Genomic DNA, 20,956 nt, shown 5'->3' on the forward strand with positions numbered 1-20,956 from the left:
TTTTGAAAACGAAGCATCGTTTTTTGTCACCAACTTCAATGCTCACTGAACTGCCATTTCGAACTGTCTGTAATGGGTTTTGAGAAAGTTCTCAACTTTTCCAGAACTATTCTTTGAAGCAAGTAGGGTTTTCAGCGATGGCTAAAAGTTCTCGGGGGATTAGAAAAATGGTACACCATACAAGTATCAAGCATTTTATATAGATAGAAATATCACCAATGTTAAAAGAATGTGGTTGCACGGACCTGTGAAATGCGTTCACAATCTCCACCTAGTTCGGGGCATTTACTTGGATGACAATGGAATTAGCGCCCCAGAGGATGGTTCACCTTCGCCATAATGCTGATGATTAATGAAATCCGGTATAGTCCGGACATTATCTTGTATGGAGATAGTCTTGGCAATTGAATAGCTGTTAATGATTTCAGACTGCGCTTTTGATCTGAGACCCAGATAACATTTAAGCGATTATAGCAGATCCATGCTTTTCACGCTTATCCCCGATCTAATTTCTGCCAGAACTCCAGTGGTCACCAGTTAGCTGACACACGATCTTGGTTGAGGATGTGCGCACCTCATTTGCATTCGCCCATGAGTATATGAGTAACTGATATCGATGATGAAAACCGCTAAGAAAACAATGGGGGTAGAAACATCTGAGCGGCATGGAACTAACTGACAAAGCAATTACTCGCTGAAGGGATGCTACAACGAAGAATAGTGCTTTTATACTCTCCTCTAGTATGACTCATCATAAGAGCCAGTAGAAGTGATTTTTAAGGAAAGTCCTCGGTGAGGTTAGATTAGATTAGGTCTGCTTCCTAACATGAATCTAGTACCAAGCTTATTGAGTTTGTATGGTCTTCACTAAACGCTGGTTGTGCCTGCGAAACAGTCTCAAGTTAGCTCGACGTGTGTCGTTTTCCCGACATCTGTTGTTCCCTGCTAATTATTCTCTCACATTGGTAGCATTGGAAACCCAATCAACTCTATAATGACTCTTCATAAAACTGGCCCCCAAAATGGATGCCGACGAATGAGCGAAAGTCACCTTGGAAAATCATCGTAAAAGTCAGCATCAAAGATGGTTGGGAATCAAATGATATCTTGGGTATAGGGATCTATAGTATACTTTTTAACGCAAACTTTGAATATCTTATCAGAGACTGCGGTGTAGGTACACTTCGATCATACAGTGACAGTTAAAAGGTTCGCATTGATTCTACCTCAATTTGGAGTACCATATAATTGTGTCCTAGACCCACTAGTACATGGATGTCGTCCAACAAAAAGTAGGTAGAGCATGGATACTCAACGATAAGCAGCTCCCACATCACGACGTCAAAGAGGTGAAATTAAGGTGGAGGACTTGACACCGGGGATTAATCTCTTCTGAGGGGAATATGATATCAGGTAAACTAATGCGCGCGACAGTATGACGGAAGAAGACCAATTTGGTTGGCGAATTGTGTGCAGTTTTGTGGAAGCCAACAGGCGACAAGCACAAAGTGAAGCTACCATGAGGGTGACCCAGACTATTTGCTGTCAGGAATGATTGTGGCGGAAATTCGTCGGAATTTATCGCAACCAGTTTACCTAACCGACTCTCTGTACGGTGACAGAAATGCTGGTCGCCAGAAATATGATTTATGGCGTTGATTGGTTAGGTCAATAATTCCAGCGAATATATGGAAGACTAAACGAATCCAAGCTAGGCTCAACGACAAAAACCTAATATCCACAAAGACAGTTTCGGATCACCAAGAGAAATGTGATTTTCCGCACTCTTCTGGAAAACATAGCAAGAAACAGTGGTTGCATTAGGTTTTTGAATCTTCAGCTAGTGAAAACCATGGATTAGGAAATCTAGCACGAAGTCAAGATGATTAGCAATAAATCACACCATTCGAATTTAACATCGGATTGCACTGTACTGTGGAGCGAAACAGATAAAGATACGGGGACGAGTTTTGACTACAGATGTTTTTTCAAGCTTGTTTTAGTTTTAAGGATTCTATCGTATTCCAGGAAGGACAGAGTCCATGATGCGCACACCGATTCTCTAAATTCAACTTCCTTGAAGTCCGCATCTCCAGAGAATCGACCACAAACTCTGAGTATTCATTCAGTCTTGTCGTTCATACGTACACGAATGAAGAAGCAAACTGAATGGACTGTGTTAATCAAGGATCCTTCCGTGATCCAATCTAAAAGCGGTTGATTTCGTCTTTGTATCTACATCGAATTCATTCAGGAACGGAGCTATCCTCAGCTAAGCAAATTTAGAAGGGTAGCATTTTAGCATCAGCATCAGAGTATATGAGGAATTCATACCGAGTCGAAACGTGAAGTAGTTTGCTGTTAGGAAACTCTCACACCTACTTTATGACTAACAGAACAAGTGGCTCACAGGACTGCTCGAATTTTCAGCCAGTCACCAATGAGTGGCGTATTGTCAAACATAAACGACTGCGCGTCACGGTCAATTCACCTGCTCGACCGCACCAGGGATCAGATGAAGCCAGTGTGTATGGGGAACCTCCAGGAGCACTGCATAGAAACGCCTCATAGTAAACCACAAGCTGTCCGACCAGTTTCGTCAAAGTTCCGAAGAACATTCGACTCAATGTAAGTTTATTGACCAGAAGTGTGACAAAAGGAACATTTAAATGACTGACCACTTATTCTCATTGTAAAGAACGAATACAGCAAAACCGGAGTCAAATCAATAAAGTTAATTATGTGGAACAGGTGTGGGGTATTCATGCAGAAAATGTATAAATGCACATGCATAAAATGCTGCTGTACTTGTCTATAAACAAGCAAAAATGAAGCCGAATAATGGTGTAGTTAGTGAGATCAATGAATAAAATTCCGACGAAATGCGCATGCTTAATTGAGGAAGAAAACACCACTGTTTGAGTGCACCGGGAAGAACGCCTACTCCAACGCTGTCTTGCGTAGGAAAGTCAGACCTTTGGATTCAGTCTTTGAAGACGGACGTGGTTTACGAGAACTTGATGTTTCGTCCAACGGACAAAGTTGGATTGTTTCGGCTTGGCTTGTTGTAGGGCCACAAGATTCCTGCGAGCGCTGCGCTACTTCGAACGTTCCCGAAGTTGTACTCACAAGGCGATCATAAAGCTCTCTGCCGGAGTCACTTTTAAACTTGTGCGACGGGGCATAGAGACAAAGAACAGCCACAACGTACACATTCCACATGCCGTATACACCCGTGATAAAAGCAGAGCTGTATTCAATTGACCTTTCGCCCCAGCTCCATTGGTCTTCGGTAACCTGTGAGAAAAAGCACACGGACTGTCATCTAGGAAATAGATTTTACAACACACACAACAGATATTTTAAGTTACTCAAAATTTTCAGCTGATACTCAAATTAAAGTGTAGGTAAGGACGTCTGACAGAACGCCGATTACAACAACAGTGTGTGAGCACTATCAACTGGGTATAGACACAAGGGCTTCCAATCTTGAGGTCGATGACGGAATACTAAACTGGATTTATTCTAAGACAATGAATCGAAAAAAATGTACCAACGCAGAGGGTGAAATTCACACTACTGTACAGGACAAATACCTAAGTGATCAACACAGAGTTCCCTTAGAGATCGGCTTTAGCTTTCGCCTTATTTTTGCTCTACACAGGCAACTTTCAAGTGTCCGTTGTACCCAATATTCCTTTGCGTAGCCCGTTCTTCTGCGCCGAAGTTGTTTTCCGTTCAAATAGCCTAACCAAGTTGAGCATCGGAAACTTACGCTGTAAACTACGCCGACTGGTGGTCAAGGGAAATTTCTACATGTTTAACGTGCAACATCGTGCGAACTTTTAGCTCACCAATGAATCTCGACCTTCAACTTCACCAACATTTCAGCGCAGAAGACTTGCCGACTGCGTTCGATTCGAAATCGCGGCTTTCGGATACAATCAAACCGAAATTTCTGTCATAAATTGGCAGATGGGGGACAAAAGATAAATGCGTCGGATTCGCACGATGCATGACTGTTGATAATGCACTGGTTGCACTCAACCGTTTATTGGTTTTCCATTGAATGTCTCCACAGTCCGCCTACGGCTATCAGGAACGGATAGGAGCTTGATAAACCAATGGACGACTTTATCACGCGCTTCGTTTAAACGCAAGATTCTTTGACTATACCAGGGAAAATTTTGTGTATGCTCTTAACACCGCCTGGTATGAGAAACATATTTTTTAATACCCGTCATACGACGACTCCAGCAGACACTACGGAACAAGGATGTGGGATAGCATATGAGGAGACAGAAGTCCAATAACAGGGAACACTGTTGACCAGTTCAAACCGCCAAAGCAGGTGAAACTAAATGATCAAGAGATGACAGTCTCTAATTTGCTTCCAGTGTGGTTTGCCATTGCGCTGTACAGATTATCGACAATTCGTGGTCCAGCAGACTGAATGTCAGATAGTTGAGAAGTTTGAAATTCTGCGGATTTGATCAACACATCCACATGCTATAGTTACAGGTGTCTGATACGCAAGATCAAAACAACAGTTCACAGCAGAACATTCTTCGCGTATGCTACACAGTCTATCCGGAAACTATGACTTTCCCGTCTAGACGCTCATATCATGTCCATCTATGCTTCAACTAAGCCTCCGAGTTCCTAAATTTTGAGCTAACAGCACTCCATATATAACATGACATGGTGGTGGTTGATCAGATCGCAGTTGATCTGTTCGCCGAGCTTGGCAATTGGCTTGCAAACGTTTCGTCCCCAGTCGAGGAGACATCGTCAGTGCGCAGGTGACTGCTAATATCCTCGACGTGTGGCGAGACCTCGCCACCAAGTGTCCAATGATAAGATTCTACCACGTCCACCTCAACTTTAACGACGGTACCGGCCACAGTTTGAGCACATTGCTCAGGAAACATTCTGAGATCACCAGAAAACACTGGACCCTACACCATATCAAAGATGGTATTGTTGCCTTGGAGGAAAATTGAAAACCTGACAGCCATGTCTTCATGTGGTCTACGGAGTCCGTCAATGAAAGAGAATGGTGTAGATCTGGAAGCCGGTCGCCGGGACTGGGCAGCGTCTATCTGAAATCTTTCTAGAGCCGACTAGTTCTGTCTCAGGAGGCAGCCGTCCGGAATCAAGTACAACGTTGTCGATCACATAGCACTGTCTGACCAATTTAGTTCCCAGTAGAGGGAGGATTACGTGGTTGCTTGAAAGCCTAATCGTGCAAATTAATCAACACTTCCATCTCTCCCGATACAGACGTCCAGAAACTTAGTCAAGTGGGTCTGACTCGCAAGGCGTCCAAGACTTGGACGTTGTTATCAAGTTGTCCAACATGCTCTGAGCCGCGACTCTCTATCTGTTCGATACATGTTTACGTTTGCGTGCCTTTGTCTCCTGGTTTGTGTATTTCACCATATCCCGTTTACCTGTTCTCCAACCAGTCTGTTTCTCTTCAGATTTGCGACGACTGGCAAAACTACCGGCATTCTGAGCACCAGCCTTGCAAAACTTGTGGCGGACAGTCCATATATTCCAGCCATTTATAAACCTCCTAGGTCACTCTGTCCACCGTGTCTCATGTGGTTTGCAGCTATCCGTGGGCTGCCATGACGTTCCTCAACCTTCAACAACCACTATGATTTTAACAACTCCTAGTCTTTATGTACAATTCCTCGAGCTTCCAAGAATACTGACAATCGACTCCCATCCCGAAAGTATTTCAAAGCCCAAATAAGCCCTGATTTTAAGTACTAAAGTAAAAAAATAAACTATCCAGCTGCAACATCCTTTCGGTGCCTAGCTCCAATGCCACCCGAAGGAGGCACGAGGGCTGGGATACTGCCATGTCGCTCAAGCCTACACAGGGGAAGTCGAGAAGCAGAGGTCGGGTTCGAACCACGGACTTTCCAGTCATTAAATTCGCGCTCTAACCACCTGGGCCATCTTGACCCCATTTTTTAATTACTGTTGTCACGTATAGACTGGGATTTCCTTATTTTTCGGCTTTATATGTTATGTGTCTCTCACAACTCCTTCGAGATGCGACTATTGTATTTCTTCCGCCACTCACAATATCCTGTCTATAAGTCTTCAGTCCTACCAAATCACAAAAAAACGTTAAGGTGTAACACCCTGTCGATGAATATCCGCCGTGTCACCCGAGGTAGGCGTGAGGGCTGAGATACTGCCAGGCAGGAGCAGTCGATATGCAGAGGTTGGGTTCGAAGCACAGACCTTCCGATCATGAAGTTCGAACCTTAACCACTGAGCTATCCTACCATCTGTCCGTGTTCTCAAATCCTTCCCTAATAAACTTCTCTTCCTTATTGTTAAACTGATATCTTTGTATCCTCCTCTTTCTGAAACATTAGACTTCAGAACGGTATTTCCACTTGTTATCATCTCGAGTTACCATGCACCTCAACAAGTGACCTTGAGCACGTCTCCTGTCTTCATTTCGTTGGATATTAATTGTTTATACAAGGAGCTGTGTGAAAATTGCTTCTACCATCGTTGCACCAGGAACCGACCAGCAAAAAGAAAAAGGCTTGATAATGAAAACTCCGCCCTTCTGAGCCAAGTGCTACTGATCACCTTCGTGTCAGGAGTTGACAGCAACTCAAATTTGATTTCGATAGATATGTTACATTGCGGAACAACTTGTTAGAAAAGTGCCACCAGATACTGCGATAACCATCTCATCCCATCCGAATTTACATCGTGACAGAAAGTCGAGTGGGAGTGGTGCCACCGGATACTCAGTGGAGGAAATGGTACGTAGGACACGTTTGACTAGGCTTCACACCGATATTTCCAATGACAACCAGCCATTTGGTACTTGTGCCCAACTAGGCAATCAGAGCTCACAAGCGCCATTCGAATGATGATGACCGTATTAATAGTAATAATAATAAGAAGAACAGGCGGCCAAGGCAACTTGGACAGTCTCGTCAGCTGTGTATTCACGTCACTTCCATCGGAATTGTCCTGTACATCTCCTGGTGAGTCCACTCCGAAGAGGAGAAGCACTGAAGTGTGAAGTGAATGCGAATTCCGCAACAAAAAACAACAACTATTCGGCTATTGTATGCAAATGAAACAGGCCGAGTCACAGTTGGGCAATGATCTTGACTTGCGCACTCGTATGATGGTGTAAAACTCCTCATTAGTAATAAGCGAAAAAAATCGCGCTAGAAAGGAATCTAGAGAAGCTCCTCGATGGTTTGAGTTGATGTAACAGGAAGAAAAAACGGTTGCTGGATGAGGATTACCGCTCCAATTATTTGTGAAGTTAGTGCACAAAACAGTTCATACAACAAGTCAAAATGGGCCTGTGAAGCAAAGCAAATAATGACTCAAACTAATGGGCCATAAAGCTGGCACAAAGTTTTACACTGGGGAACTTTAGTACAGTACTCCTCCCTTAATGGAAAACGCTACCTTGGCAACATCTGTGGAACGATAGCATTTTCAGCAATTTCAATTTTTTGCGTTATGAATACAGTGTTCCCTCTTCGTAAGAATCCTGCACTAAAGAAACACCTTGAAAGGAATGATTCCGTAATCTGATTTTTTTGTTCGTTTCTCGGTGCTGGAAATCACTTCAGTAGTACAGCTCCGTGGTTAGAATCCGACCTCCGCCTCTCGACTTCCCTTATATAGGTAGGGACAACCTGGCAGTATCCCAGCCCTCGTGCTTCCTTGGGGTGGTGTGGCAGCTAGGCACCGAAAGGGTGTAACAGCTGAACGAACGACAATCGTACAGCGTAACAGCAAGCATAAAGAACCAACTGGTGTATTGGTGGTGTGTAGCTTCATCCGAGATCACATTTTTCGTGAGGCAAAACGAAATTCATCCAAACTAGCTAGTACACGGCCAGTGGCGGTCAGTTTGTAGACTAGCGGACTTCATCTCATTTGTTTGACCCATAAAATGACAGTAAGACGCTTCTACTAATGGCATCTCTAACAAACTGGTTATTCTTTTGCTAACAGGATCAAAGATGTGCATCTGAGAGACGTAGGATACACTAACCGAAAGATTTCGAAGGCATGGGTTGCTATCCACTGTTGGGTGTGATATACTGTTCGAGACTAAATAATGAAGTGAAGGCAAAATAACCCAAATAAGGGAATGATTCGTTCAGACTAAAGGATAAAATCTATATTGGTCCGCCTGATATAGAGAAAAACGCAGTTTCCATGGAATGCTGATAGTGCATTGATCCAGTGATCCTGTCTACGACACAAAATTCTAATAGCCTTTTTATCCCAACTTCGTTTTTGGCCGCACCTCTAAGTATGCAGTGCTTCAAAACTAGAAACAGTCTGAGTTCTCCCGAATGAAATTTCTTATAAAGAGAGAATAGAGTACAACGAAGTGAATATGAGACCAATCCTACTCAAGTTAAATAAAGAGGATATCCATAAAACGACATAACTTCGGACTTTTGTGTGGAATGGCGATGGTAATGTAATGTGTTTTGTATGGCATACCAAATACAGACGTGAATCAGTGGTAAGAGCAACAAGAATATAATTCGTACTATAGCCCAAGGTAGGTGAATTTATGAGTGTATGGTCGGTTTCACCCCTGCTGCTTACTGTCCAATACTTGGGCAGACGAAAGCACTGTGTTAAACGCAGGAATTGAGCAGCGGGTTTTCGAGGCCATGCAAGTGCAAACATAATGAAACGAATTCTCTTATGTGAGGGGGAGAAACAGCGTCAACAGAAGTCACCTAAATAAGCATACGGACAACGCTGAACCTGGGGGAACAGATCTCAGTCTGACCTCGAACGATCTCTCGTTTTTCCATCGAGGCCTTAATTCTCAAATCGGTTTATTCACTCTCCTGTGGCGCTCATACTACTTACAAGGCTTAAGTAATTCACATTTTTGACTTCTTAGCTTTTTAACTTCGAAACTCAACCGAAACTGACCAAGTCATGGTATTAGTTACGACGCCGAGTTGATGAGATACTAAGACCACTAGTGACCTACAAAAGTAGATAACCTGAGGAATATAGCATAATTCAAGGTGTAGTTAGTGCGCGCACAATTTACTCCCGTACTAACTTGACACATACAGATAGTTTTTTGCACCTGAGATTTGTTCGTTTCATTTTTATTCACGGATACATAGTTGTTGGTGATGAAGCCACAAGTGATCTTTATTTCCGACAAAGGATATCAAAACCTGGGCAGTTGAACAATACGAAAGCACTTGCGAGAGATCGAACTCGGTCTGTCCAGATGGTGGATTACGTTCCACTCCGGTCTAAAGATAACATTCTAGCCAGATGTGTAAATAATGAATTAATCGGGAATATTAGCAGGGCTTCTCCACCTTCACGTAGTTTTTCTTATAGCACCATGCCTGGCATGTTGTTCCTCGCCCGGTCTACTTATTCACCACATCCAGTTGGCTTGTTCCAGTTCTACAAGCCGACTACACACTAAAATGGTGACTACAGGAAACTGTTTCAAAACTGGCATAAAAAACCGTCCGTTACCAAGTGCTGAGAATGAAATGTAGAAAAAACACAGTGCCATGGGAACGCAGAAACAGACAAACCCATCGACCAAAACTTACTCGGCTAAATATGAAGAAAGCTACTGTGAGAGCTGCACACACAAGGGTGTAGCCTAACAAGGCACTGAATCGATAGATAACCCCTGTGTAATAGTGACGTTGCTCAGTCGGTAGATCGACCAATAGCCGGCGCTTGCTTAGTATTTGTAGCAGTACCCTGGCAACCACGAATGCCAGATAGGCCAAGTAGCAGAAGGCGCACACGGCACCAGTGACCACACTGGCAATACCAAGTTTGGCTGCGGCGGGGTGCGACCAAATGCTGCATCACACAGAAGGAACAAACGACAACAACAGTGTTAGTTTAACGGGATCCAGTCGAACTGAAAGCATGTTAGCATCGACCGATGCGGATATTATTGATCCATGATACCAAGATATAATAGGGGGTGACGACAAAACAAAACATGTAAAGAGCGAGCAACACGGTTGTGTTCGGAAAAATAAAACGTCTGTTTCGCCGAAGACGGTGTGAATCAGACACGGTCGTATCTGAATCAGTGAGACAACAGAAAACAACAACGCGACCGCGAAACAGACGCACACAAATATTCGGACTGCAGAGTGGAAGCTAGGCAGCGCTGCAGTGGACAACTAACGTTAACCACAGCGGTATGTCAGATTTCAACAAAACACTGAACTACGGAAATAAGATAAGTTACTCTGTTCCTTTGTGAAAACACGAAAAGATGAAAACAGGACATTTAATGGAGGTTTCGTCTTGTATGAGAAGTCAATCTATGTTGAAAAGCCGAGAACCACTGTATAGCTGTTTCATCCTTGTTGGGAATCATTAGCAGTGCGCATCTCACGAGACTCCAGTAAGTCTCGAACACACGACCTTGCGGTTAGTTGTTTGAATGCCTAACGGTTTGGCCATGAGACAGGATATAGCGCCGCTCATCTTTCAATTACGGGATCCACACCACGTAGTCACAGGTGTTGACTGACTCCCCGGGCAAAGAATTCCCACACGAAAGTTCCACTCACCGAGTGGACTTATTCTTTCTCTGAGCCACTTATGGATTGTTGGTAGCGTGAAAAGATTTTGGAATTTTAATGGAGATTTCATCGTGCAAGTGAAGGTAATCCAGACTTTGGATTTTCGTGAGATGCGCACTGCTGACGATTCCTGATAAGAAGGAAACAGCTACACGGGGCCCCATGGCTTTTAAGCAGACTGATTTCACCTACGAGACGAAATCTCAATTAAAATCCCCAAATTTCCCATAATATCAACAAAAAGTGAGAGTAAACTTAGATTACATTTTGGGGGACAGCCTGCCGGTTAGATGCAAGTAAAGTGACCTCGCCACAGTAGGAAACAGGTATCTCAATGTGTTGAGTATGTGGGAAGCTAAAATCCAAATTTGAGGATGAAATTATCCACAAAGCAATGCAAAAAGCTTTAGTCGTCAATCTATATCAGAGAAACAAAGCCCATGGCATTGGGGATATCAGTCACTGTAAGCATCAAACCGCTCGTCGTCGAGTATCCCACTACTTTGCATTGATAGCAGAACCATTTCCATTCACGCATTTTAGTAGTTAAAAGTTACTATCTGGAGAAGTATATCTTTCCGATTAGCTTAGCGACACTGAGTTTTATGTGGACAGGATTGGTGGTGGTGGGATATCAACGACGGATACTTATTGATTCTGGCTGAGACACCAAACGGTGGAGAGTCAACGATGTTACTGTGATTCATAAAAAGATGAAGTTCTTCAATGTTTGAACAACGATTCCGATAATCCGGATATCATAAATCTTTTCACTAACATAAACATATTGTGAGCAACTTGAAAGCAACCGGTAAATATGACATACAAATAGTGTGAAGTATGCGATCTCGCCCTTGGAAAACGGACACCGGGCGGCAAAGGAAATACAACCTACCTGTAAAAGGGGTTACGAATTTGAACACCACGTTCAGCCAGTTCAAATATGCCCAGCGCTGTGCACGACCCGGCTACTAGCAACAGTCGAGGCCAATAGACGCGACCCCCTGACTGGATCCCATCCATCATATGTTCTCCCGTGAAAACTAACCAGAAGCAAACCAGAACGGCGAAGAAAAATCCTTGTCGGACGTCACTCAGGACAATCCAAAACGGAGCATTCCATCTAAAAAAAAGGGTGATAATGCAGAGGAGCATGGCAAGTAGGGGATTTACAGACGAATCAGTTCAGTCTAGGGAAAAAACTTACATCAATGAGAACCATTCAACGGGGCAATTAAGAAAGATGAGACCAGAGCCCAGAACTGTGATCGTTTTCTCCAGTACTGTCATCGGACGCTGAAGCTCACGGACGCGAGAGACAAAAAAGTACAGTGCCAACAAACTGAACGGAAAGACGAAGGACTTCATGGCGAACCATATCTGAAGTAAATTGAAACAATGTCAGTGTGGTGCAGTAAAATCATCATGAATTGCGTCCGAAGTAAAATATGAGATGACCGAATCAAAGGTAAAAGGATAATAGAATAAGAAGCAAAAAATGCATCCGTAGTGTCCCCTGGTACACGGTTAACATACAATTCTTAGAAAATAGGCCGGCTGATATACTGCTAGGTTTACCAGCTATAGAGAGGGACGAATGAAAGAAACACGAGTATACCCAGGTGGTGGTGTATATTTTTAGGGTGCCGCTAGTAAGCATTATTCCCAATCCAGTAATGCTATTGCCTCTGAGAGACAACCAAGACGCTTCCAAAGCTGACAGGCGAAGGAGATCGAGGGAGATCACGGATGAATGGCAAATGTACTAAAGCACACACATACTGCACACAGAGTTGTTCAAAAACATGGACTGCTCTCCCGGAAGAACAACAGGAAGTATGACCTGGCCTTGTCTCTTATCACCTGGTGCACCAAAAATTGTTAGTGAAGATGTTAAGAGATCAGCTGAGTTGAAAGTGGGTAATAATACAAAAAACGGAAGTTGGATTCAGTCAGATAGGAAAACAGCGTGGAACCGTAAATGCGGGATCTGGAAGCAAGTAACTTCCCTCACCTCCAATTCATATTGACAAACCTGCCCAAAGTATAAGAACCCTTTCTCCGTTACGAATTTACTGATACGCTTACACATGACAAAGGACCAATCTAAGAGAAACCTTCTCCGGACCATTGTGAATGCGGAACAACATACCTTGGTAAACCCACCATTTTGGTGGATCTCCACCATCCAAACGTCCTGAAGCATCGCCCCACTACGAGCCAGGGAGCTATTAACATCTGTTGGAATCCGGAGGTTGAGTAAATACTCGTCGTAGTGACAACTAGCGAGAGTGAATAGCGGCAGTATTTCACACTCATAGTAATAAGCGTCATCCAGAGCATGTGAGTGATTCGCTTTCTTTTTGGCCTCTGGATCAATCACACATTTAAGCGGTCGTGTTTCCAGTGAACGAGCTAATTCCTGCCAAGCCCCTTTCGTATCTTTGTGACTGCGATAGCCAAGTCGCAAGTCGAACGTAATTCTCGCATTATCTTCGAGTGTCTGTGGGGAATACAAACGAAAAAAAGAAGCAAATGATGCACCATTTACTTTGGAAGGTTGAGAAGAATAAGTCAGGATGAAGCAGGACAACAGGATCTCGGGCTGAAGATGTCACTTTTGAAAAGTAACATGAATAAATTAGGTCATAAACACAATCAACCGAGATAAATTGGACAGTACAGCGCCTTACTGGCTTTGGCAAATGACCTATCCTAATGATCGACTGTAGCCTAACTAGGATAAGTTGCCAAAACTTTGTTGCCCTAATAAAGCTGTAACTCCTGTGTCAATGACGATGCAACCTACTGGTGCAAATAAGTCTGTGTCAACGGCAGTGTATGAGATAGATGCATTAGAAATAGAGGAGCCATGATAATGTGAGGAGAACAGGTAACCGCTGGACGCGTATATACTAACAGATGAAATCCAAAAATGAGAGGATTCGAGTTTAAAATCCGTCTCCAGCCAAACCATCTGACTGGATAGGCAGGTTTCTTAGAGAGGTATGTAGAATTTACCGAAGTAACTGGAACTGCGGTCGATAATTGGAAGTTTCATTACATACCAGAGGTAGCGAGAGGTTGTGTCCATTCTTACACTTACACTGCGGATGAAACAGCACTGTTTTGGATACCACACACAAACGAACGTGTATTCATATCCGAATAGGTTCTTGGGGAAATAAAAAAACGAACTATTGACTATCCTGTGTAATGCGGACACAAGTGAGGAGGATCCTTTCATCCGTGTCATAGGACAATTTGGAAGAACTAATCATTCTAAGTCATACAGTGTATTCTGGGAAACAAAGTGAAATTCTACGTGTGGACCAAGAGCCGACAGACTGACTCGAGCAGCCCAATTATTTGCCCATAAGCGTTCAGAATATCCGAAATGGCTAATTTAAAACACGTTTTTTCTCTCTCAACACAACTCCTTACACGCAACTGGGATTGAAAGCATTCCCCCAAATTGACTTCAACAGAAAATTGGTAACAGCGCTCATAGGTAAACGACCATATTTGAACGGATTACAATCACAATACAGGAAACCACCCACTTAGCAGATAAATTTTGAAAAAGCAAGACCGTTCTAAGGGAGAATCGAGCATGCTGGATCATTAGCACTGAAAACCAGAACCACTAATATAACAAAATATGCGTCCCCCACAAGAGGACACAAACGGCGTGTTGGAGGAAATAAGGGTAAAGGAGCGCTTAGATAAGAACCACAGTTGTATGTAACTGGCGTGAGAGCTGTTTGTTGCTCAAAAGTAACAACACCAACCTGAGTGCCAAATTTGTGTTTTATGTCCAACATGAGCACTCCAATAATTTGCTGAAACCAACGGGTCATTCGTAGTTTATAGCCATCGCGTGGATGCGGGAACTGGGCGACAAAAACCAGCTGATTTCCATCCAGATTTGGAGGAGCTACCTCATCCAAATCTCCATCAGGCAAAATTTCGGCACAATTAGTGCCAGAAGAATTCAGATCAAAATGCCTCACATAAAGCCACTTGGATAGATCTTTCGAAAGGTCCACACATCGAGACATCAAAATTTGTTCAGAGCTATTTGGTGAAGGCGAAACCAGGCCACCAATGAGGAAGAATAACGTTTGAATGATAAACATTACAGCGCCGAAGGCAATTAGTTTGCGGATGTTCAGGGTTTCCAAAACAACCCCCGCCATATTGGACTCTGATTAGTTGTAGATCAGCCGACCCCGGACAGGAGCTGAAAGTAGTAAGATTAGCAATTAACGACGGGTCATGTATCCCGAGAAACGACAGATGTTTGTTACAAAAGTATTAGGACCCAATGAAACCTGTGTGATACAGAAACAAACGCAAAATAATAAGAATAGCGAAGATGTTTTCGATCCGTCAAATGTTTCTCCATACTGTGTTCTCGACGATCTCAGTGAGTTGCTGTCCTCGAACGATCCTTGAAATCAACAAGACCCCGCGGCAAAATGCCGCAATTAGTTTCGGGATCCACTGACTGAATGGAATCGGGTCCAGACAAAACCTGCCCAAAAAACAAAGTCCCCGAAAATGGAGCAGTTGAAATGGCACAAAATTGTCTCCAAATGACGGCCCATGAACAAGATAGCGAATGGGAAGATAAACAGATGGTCAGAAAGGCTGCAGCATACAAAACGCCTGGAGGCCAAAAAAGACGACGTATCCCGGAGAGAAAAGGTTATTACCATAACAACTCTGAACCTTGCCAAAGACCGCGCGTCCCGTCGACCAACGAGCACGCCAGGCACAGCTGTGAAACGCCTGAAATCAGTGTGTTCGATGGAGTATATCCTGAGATGCTGTGCGAGAGATGGAAACACCCCAGAATGCTTCCCTGCCGAGTTCGTCTCTACAGCCATTTGCATGGCATAAAGCTGATTATGCAAAGCCGAACCCGATATAACGAACAGGATTAGAAAAAAATCCTTATCTTTCTGTGACTATCAGGCTATGGGGCATCTTTGTAAAAGCTGACGAGCACTACCATAAAACAGAACACACATTACACTTTCAAGTTAACAAGTTGAGGAGGAACGACGACAAATGACATCCTTGTGTAACACCACTGGATGTAGTGAATTTATGGGAGGAGTAGACGTACGCACCCACGCGAGAGGGCATTTAAAGCCTATATAAGGGACAAGAATCTAGAAGGGACATCCCTCACCGCCAGACGAGCAAGTGGATGAAGCATGGCGAAGTGTGAAAGAAATTCTGCTAGTGGTGTTCTATGCTGTCTGCCCTAATTTTCCGTTACGATCAAAATACTATCGACCGGCCAGAGGAAAGCGACGTTCAGAGAAACGACAAGTGAAGAAGAAGGCTCATTAAATCACTCCCAAACTCTCCAAACTGAGTCTCAGAGATGCTAAGTCTGTCAACCTGTGCATTCATATCTCTTGCAACAACCACAATATTTAAGTTTATAGCTCGCCGTAACAAGGAATTCAGGGTCGTAGAATCATTCTTTGATGGTGTCGGAGCCACTGTCAGTTGGGACGCCGGCATACCCGACAAACAGACGATACACTCTCCAATTGTGAGGCTCCTTCGCAGACGTCACCAGATGAACCGCACAGAGGCGACTTCCGAGAGGTATCCGGTCAGTGACTTAAGACGATACCGACCCCTGTACATCCCGCCGCAGCAGCCTCTGGATCACCAGGGGTGCGCAGCCGGAAGCGAGTGGAGAGTGATGAGGCGGTTAGTTCAGCCAATGTGCTTGCATCCTGGATTATTGTTTCCGATAAATAGCACACAGCAATGCCAAGCGAGTCAAGTGTGAAAGCAAGAGCAGCATGTTGTCCTGCTTGCTTCAGAGTGCGGACATTGAAGACGACTAGACAGATTAGGTGTCGAGGCTTGAAGATTGATTTCGAGACACCTGATGATGTTGGCAGCATTTGACGACCAGATGTTACATGCAAAACCTATACTAGATGAACGCAGTCATCAGTCCTAAGTGCTGGGCCTACAGGGGGAGAGTTACTAATCGGGTGGAGAAAGAGAGAACAAACGTATGTGAAAGAGAAAGAAGAGAGGTGTCAGCAGTAGCTTGTTTTCACTTACCCGCCCTGCAAGTAAGGCGATAGTACCACGCGACGGCCGATGTGGTATGAGTTTACTGTTAGACGTAAGTATTATGGTTGTACGTGGACTGAGATACTGTCAAAGTGTTCACACCTAGATAAGGGGACGAACAAAGTCTTTTATTCAAAAGCCTAACCGAAGGGACCCGGTGTCACGGGCACACCCTCCAGTATAGCTCAATGGGTCGCTGAGGTGCGCAAACCATCAAACAACGGTAAGGTATAGTCGCTTCATAACGAAAAGGGGTCAATACTGGTGAATGTGCGACATCTGGTGATTCCACATCCCTAGGATAGACAGATGGTTCCAGTCGCTCAGTGATTTCAGAGAAATCACTTCAAAACGTTTCACAAATAATATTTTAGGTCGCGAGCTGAGACGGAGCTTAAGCGTTGAACGCATCAGTGTATGGTCTGACACAGACATGCCTCTGGTCGTTGGCTTGTTCGCTGAGCTGGGCAATTTGGTTGTGCCAACCACCAACCCACCGCTACGCACAACTACGCACTGATGATGTCACCTCGATTGGTGATGAAACGTTTGCAACCAAATTGCCCAGCTCAGCGAACAAGCCAACGACCATCTACGCTACCTGAGCTACCGATATTCTCCTCTATAGAAAGACATGCCTCTGCTTGGATGAGGTTGGCTGGGCTGTGCAGCACGTAGACGTTCCGGCTTTGGGTAGCGCTTTGGCTATCTTTGGCCAGTGACCAGCAAGGACCGTCTGACAAGCGCTCGACGAGTTGGTTCTGATGGTTTCATTTGATTTCTATGTTCACTGGCTTGTCGAATGCTGAGCAAGGCGTGCGCGCTTTGCGTCGACCTGCGAAGTGCAAAGAAAAGCAGGAGCGTACAAGTGCGTGGTCGGAGTCCACGCTGGTGTTCCAGAGGGAGCGGCAAGCGGTGATCGACCCTCGCCAACGACAACTAACGGTGATATGGTCTACTTGGGTTTATAGCTGGTGGGCACCACGTTGTCAAGTGACTTCCGCTGTTCGGGAAACTCGTACTGCAAAGGAACAATCTGTGATAGGTACAAATCTGAAGTAAGCGATCCCCACTATCCGCGTGTATCGTGTTCTATCCAAGACGACCTCCCAAGCATGCCTCAGCAGTGCTTAGCCTACCTACCCGGGCATTCATGTCACCAATAACCACAACGATACCTGAGTTTTTTTGGCCTACTCTAGAAGGGCACCTAGAGCGTCATAGAGACTGTTCTTGACAGATTCAGAGCTACAGTCGATTGGGGCGTAAGCATGCACCATAAACTTGGTGCGATGGATCTCACATTCTCGAGATTCTCTCACAGATGCTGTCAAACGAACCGTGCAGAGACGACTATCAACGGGTGTATAATCAAGCAGAGACGCTTCAGCTCATTCGCTCAATACAATACCTATCCTAGTATATCCAGCTGTACCAGCCTCTGAATCGCCAAAGTGCGCGACCAGAACCTGGAATAGAGCCAGAGGACAATCGGTTCGATCACAGTACTTGCGTCCTACATCCTCGTTCCTGACAGACAACATACATCAATGCAGAGGGGATCCAACGTGCGAGCAAGAGCCACCTGTTGTGACGATTGCTTCAGTGTGCGAACATTAGAGCCGGCTAAGTAGACAGGCTTTCAGAGTTTGAAAACAGACATGGGCAAAAGCCTCGATCCTGTGTATCAATCCGTGAAATCCGTGAAAGTGCTTGGGGTTATTATTGAAGACGAGCGTATAGCAATTGCAGCTGAGTGTGATGCAGGGTCCGTCCTAGTGCTGAGACCTGCCGAGAGATCATTCAAATTTGGGTGGGGCAGGGTGAAAAGGAGGAACGTAAACGTGTGGGAATGGAGGCATCAGTAGTAACATGCTTCCGCTTGCCCACCCTGCTGTATGCAGCAAGTAAGGCGACCCGACTGACAACACCACGCGATGGCCGACGTGGCATGAGTTCATATATGTGCTATGCACGGCTGTACGTGGGATGGGATACTGCCAATGCGCGCCCATACCTAGACAGGAGGACGAGTAGGATCCTCGGTCAAAGCCTTTGGCTCAAAAGCCTACTCCCAAGGCAAGGGTGTTGAGCTGGAAATGCAGGTAGATTACCATTTTTACTGAACACGTTGCCACGCGTGTTCCAACTCCCAACATACAGGACCAGGAGACTGCTAGTCAGAGCTCTAACGATTGACCAGCCTGGAATGAGGGACTCTGTGAGTGTTGCACGAACACCCCCAGTATAGCTCAATGGGCCACCGAGATACACAAATCAGTTCCAGCCTGTTTGTGACGTGCACTCACCCTCAAGACAGGAAACGATTTGCCGGATTGAATCACAGTAAGCCATCGTCTTTGTTCTGTGTGGTTATATAGTACAAAATCAATCCAGACCAATGCGGCAAGCGGTGTTTCTCTGTTGTAGCAGCGAGATGGCTCAAGTGGTTAGAGCCGAAAGGTCCGTGGTTCGAACCCGACCTCTGCCTCTCGACTTCTCCAGTCCAGGCTTGAGCAACCGGGCACTATCCCAGCCCTCCTGATTCCTTTGGCAGGTAGGCACCGGAAGGGTGTTACAGATTAACGGCTTTTATACTCTCCGACGGAATTGTTTGGAGATTAGTTCGACCAGTAAGAAAAATGGGTATAATAATCCTGGCGAGTGGTATGAATGCCCAAATCGGACGAATAAGTAAGGAGGCAGCGAAAGTGGCTGGTAGATTTGGATTCGATGCTCAGGGTATGGATAACAGGGAGCGACTGCTTGAGTTGTGTGCAAATCATTGTCTGTCCATGGCCAGCACAAAATTTCAACATAAACGCTTAAATCGAGTTGTTTGAAGGACAATAACCGCAAGACAGACATGGAATCAGTTGGACAATATGACTATAAGTTACCGATGGAGAGCATCAATTAAAAATCGTCGTTGCTGCTGGTGTACGCAGTATGACTCTGACTGCGTCATTGTGCGGGCCCGGCTACTGCTCCGCTTTCCAGCAGCATTACGCATGTCGGTAGTTCCATTCATTAACTTCGACAAGTTTCAGTACCGAGCTGACCCCGCTGGAAAGCTACTAGAAATGCAGTTATACGGAGGTCAAGAATGGTATGGAGCTTGAAGAAAAGCGAGCTGAAGAAGTTTTTGAAGGTGATTGTCCAAGCCATCCGACTCAGCTAAATGAACGCCGGATATCACAGAAACCATGTCTTAGTGCCGCGAGAAAGGGTATAGTTCAGTTGAAGCACCCTTTCGGTGTCCAACTGTCATGCCACAAGAAGGAAGCACAAGGACTGGGATACTGCCGGGTTGCCCATGCTTAGACAGGGAAAGTTAAGAGGCAGAGGTCGGGTTCGAATCATGGGCATTCTGGTCAGTAAATTCGCGCGTTAACTACTGAGCCATCTCACATCTAAAGGGTATACCAACAACCAGTGACTGATGGAAGACGCAGATCCCTCAAACACAAAATAATAATGTTAGGCAGGAATCCACGCGCATCCCACTATACCGCACGTCTTTAGGCGCTGCTACGGCCGAGAAGCCTAGCCCGCTCGAGGTTGGCCCAAAATTCGGTACGCTTGCCGGTCCGGCATCAAGACGAGATCTGATTGGTCAACAATCTGGACCCAACAGCCAATCATGACCCAGTATTGGCCAAATGCCGGTTGCCAATGGAGCTCCAGAACGCGTCAGAAATTCCAGAAAGTTATAGCCGCTTACGCTATATATACGAAGCGCTGTACAACTGTTCCTGATTTCGTTTTGGGCGTTAATAGGCCTTTTGCAGCTTTGGTGTTTGTTTTGACGTGAACGCTAGCTTGGGAGGCACAGACAGGGAACTAAGCCGAGGAAAATACCGTTACTACAAATAAAGAGCTTGAAGAACGACACAGAACACTGATGGGTTGCTAAGTAGATGGAGAAGGCTTTCGCTGCAGATAACGACGAGGTCCATCCGAGGATCCTGAAAGAAACGTCCTCCACACTGGCAAACCATTTACACTTGGTGTTTCGTCAGTCGCTTGACGAAGGCCGCCTTCCCCCTGCTTGGAAGGAAGCGATTGTCACGCCAATATACAAAACTGGTGACCGACTATCGCCTGGCAGCTATAGGCCTATAAGCCTCACTAGCGTGCCGTGCAAGGTGATGGAACGCATTCTGAAGCGAGCCATCCTAGATCACCTTAATTCCAGCAATCTGATATCTCCAGCT

At 45.0% G+C, this 20,956-nt stretch overlaps 2 protein-coding genes across 2 annotated transcripts; one reads left to right on the forward strand and one right to left on the reverse strand.

Moving 5' to 3' along the window:
* Positions 1-2,617: 2,617 nt before the first annotated feature.
* Positions 2,618-14,868, reverse strand: T265_11376 (hypothetical protein; the record flags this gene model as incomplete). Its single annotated transcript, XM_009178015.1, has 6 exons — positions 2,618-3,297; positions 9,624-9,885; positions 11,521-11,748; positions 11,833-12,005; positions 12,778-13,128; positions 14,417-14,868. The coding sequence occupies 6 exons, from the start codon at positions 14,822-14,824 to the stop codon at positions 2,941-2,943; spliced, it is 1,779 nt and encodes a 592-aa protein (XP_009176279.1).
* A 271-nt stretch (positions 14,869-15,139) lies between these two features.
* T265_11377 (hypothetical protein) lies at positions 15,140-15,574 on the forward strand (the record flags this gene model as incomplete). Its single annotated transcript, XM_009178016.1, has 1 exon — positions 15,140-15,574. The coding sequence occupies one exon, from the start codon at positions 15,140-15,142 to the stop codon at positions 15,572-15,574; it is 435 nt and encodes a 144-aa protein (XP_009176280.1).
* Positions 15,575-20,956: the final 5,382 nt, after the last annotated feature.

This window comes from Opisthorchis viverrini (genome assembly GCF_000715545.1).
Source record: "Opisthorchis viverrini unplaced genomic scaffold opera_v5_493, whole genome shotgun sequence".
In the NCBI taxonomy this organism is placed as follows: Eukaryota; Metazoa; Platyhelminthes; class Trematoda; order Opisthorchiida; family Opisthorchiidae; genus Opisthorchis; species Opisthorchis viverrini.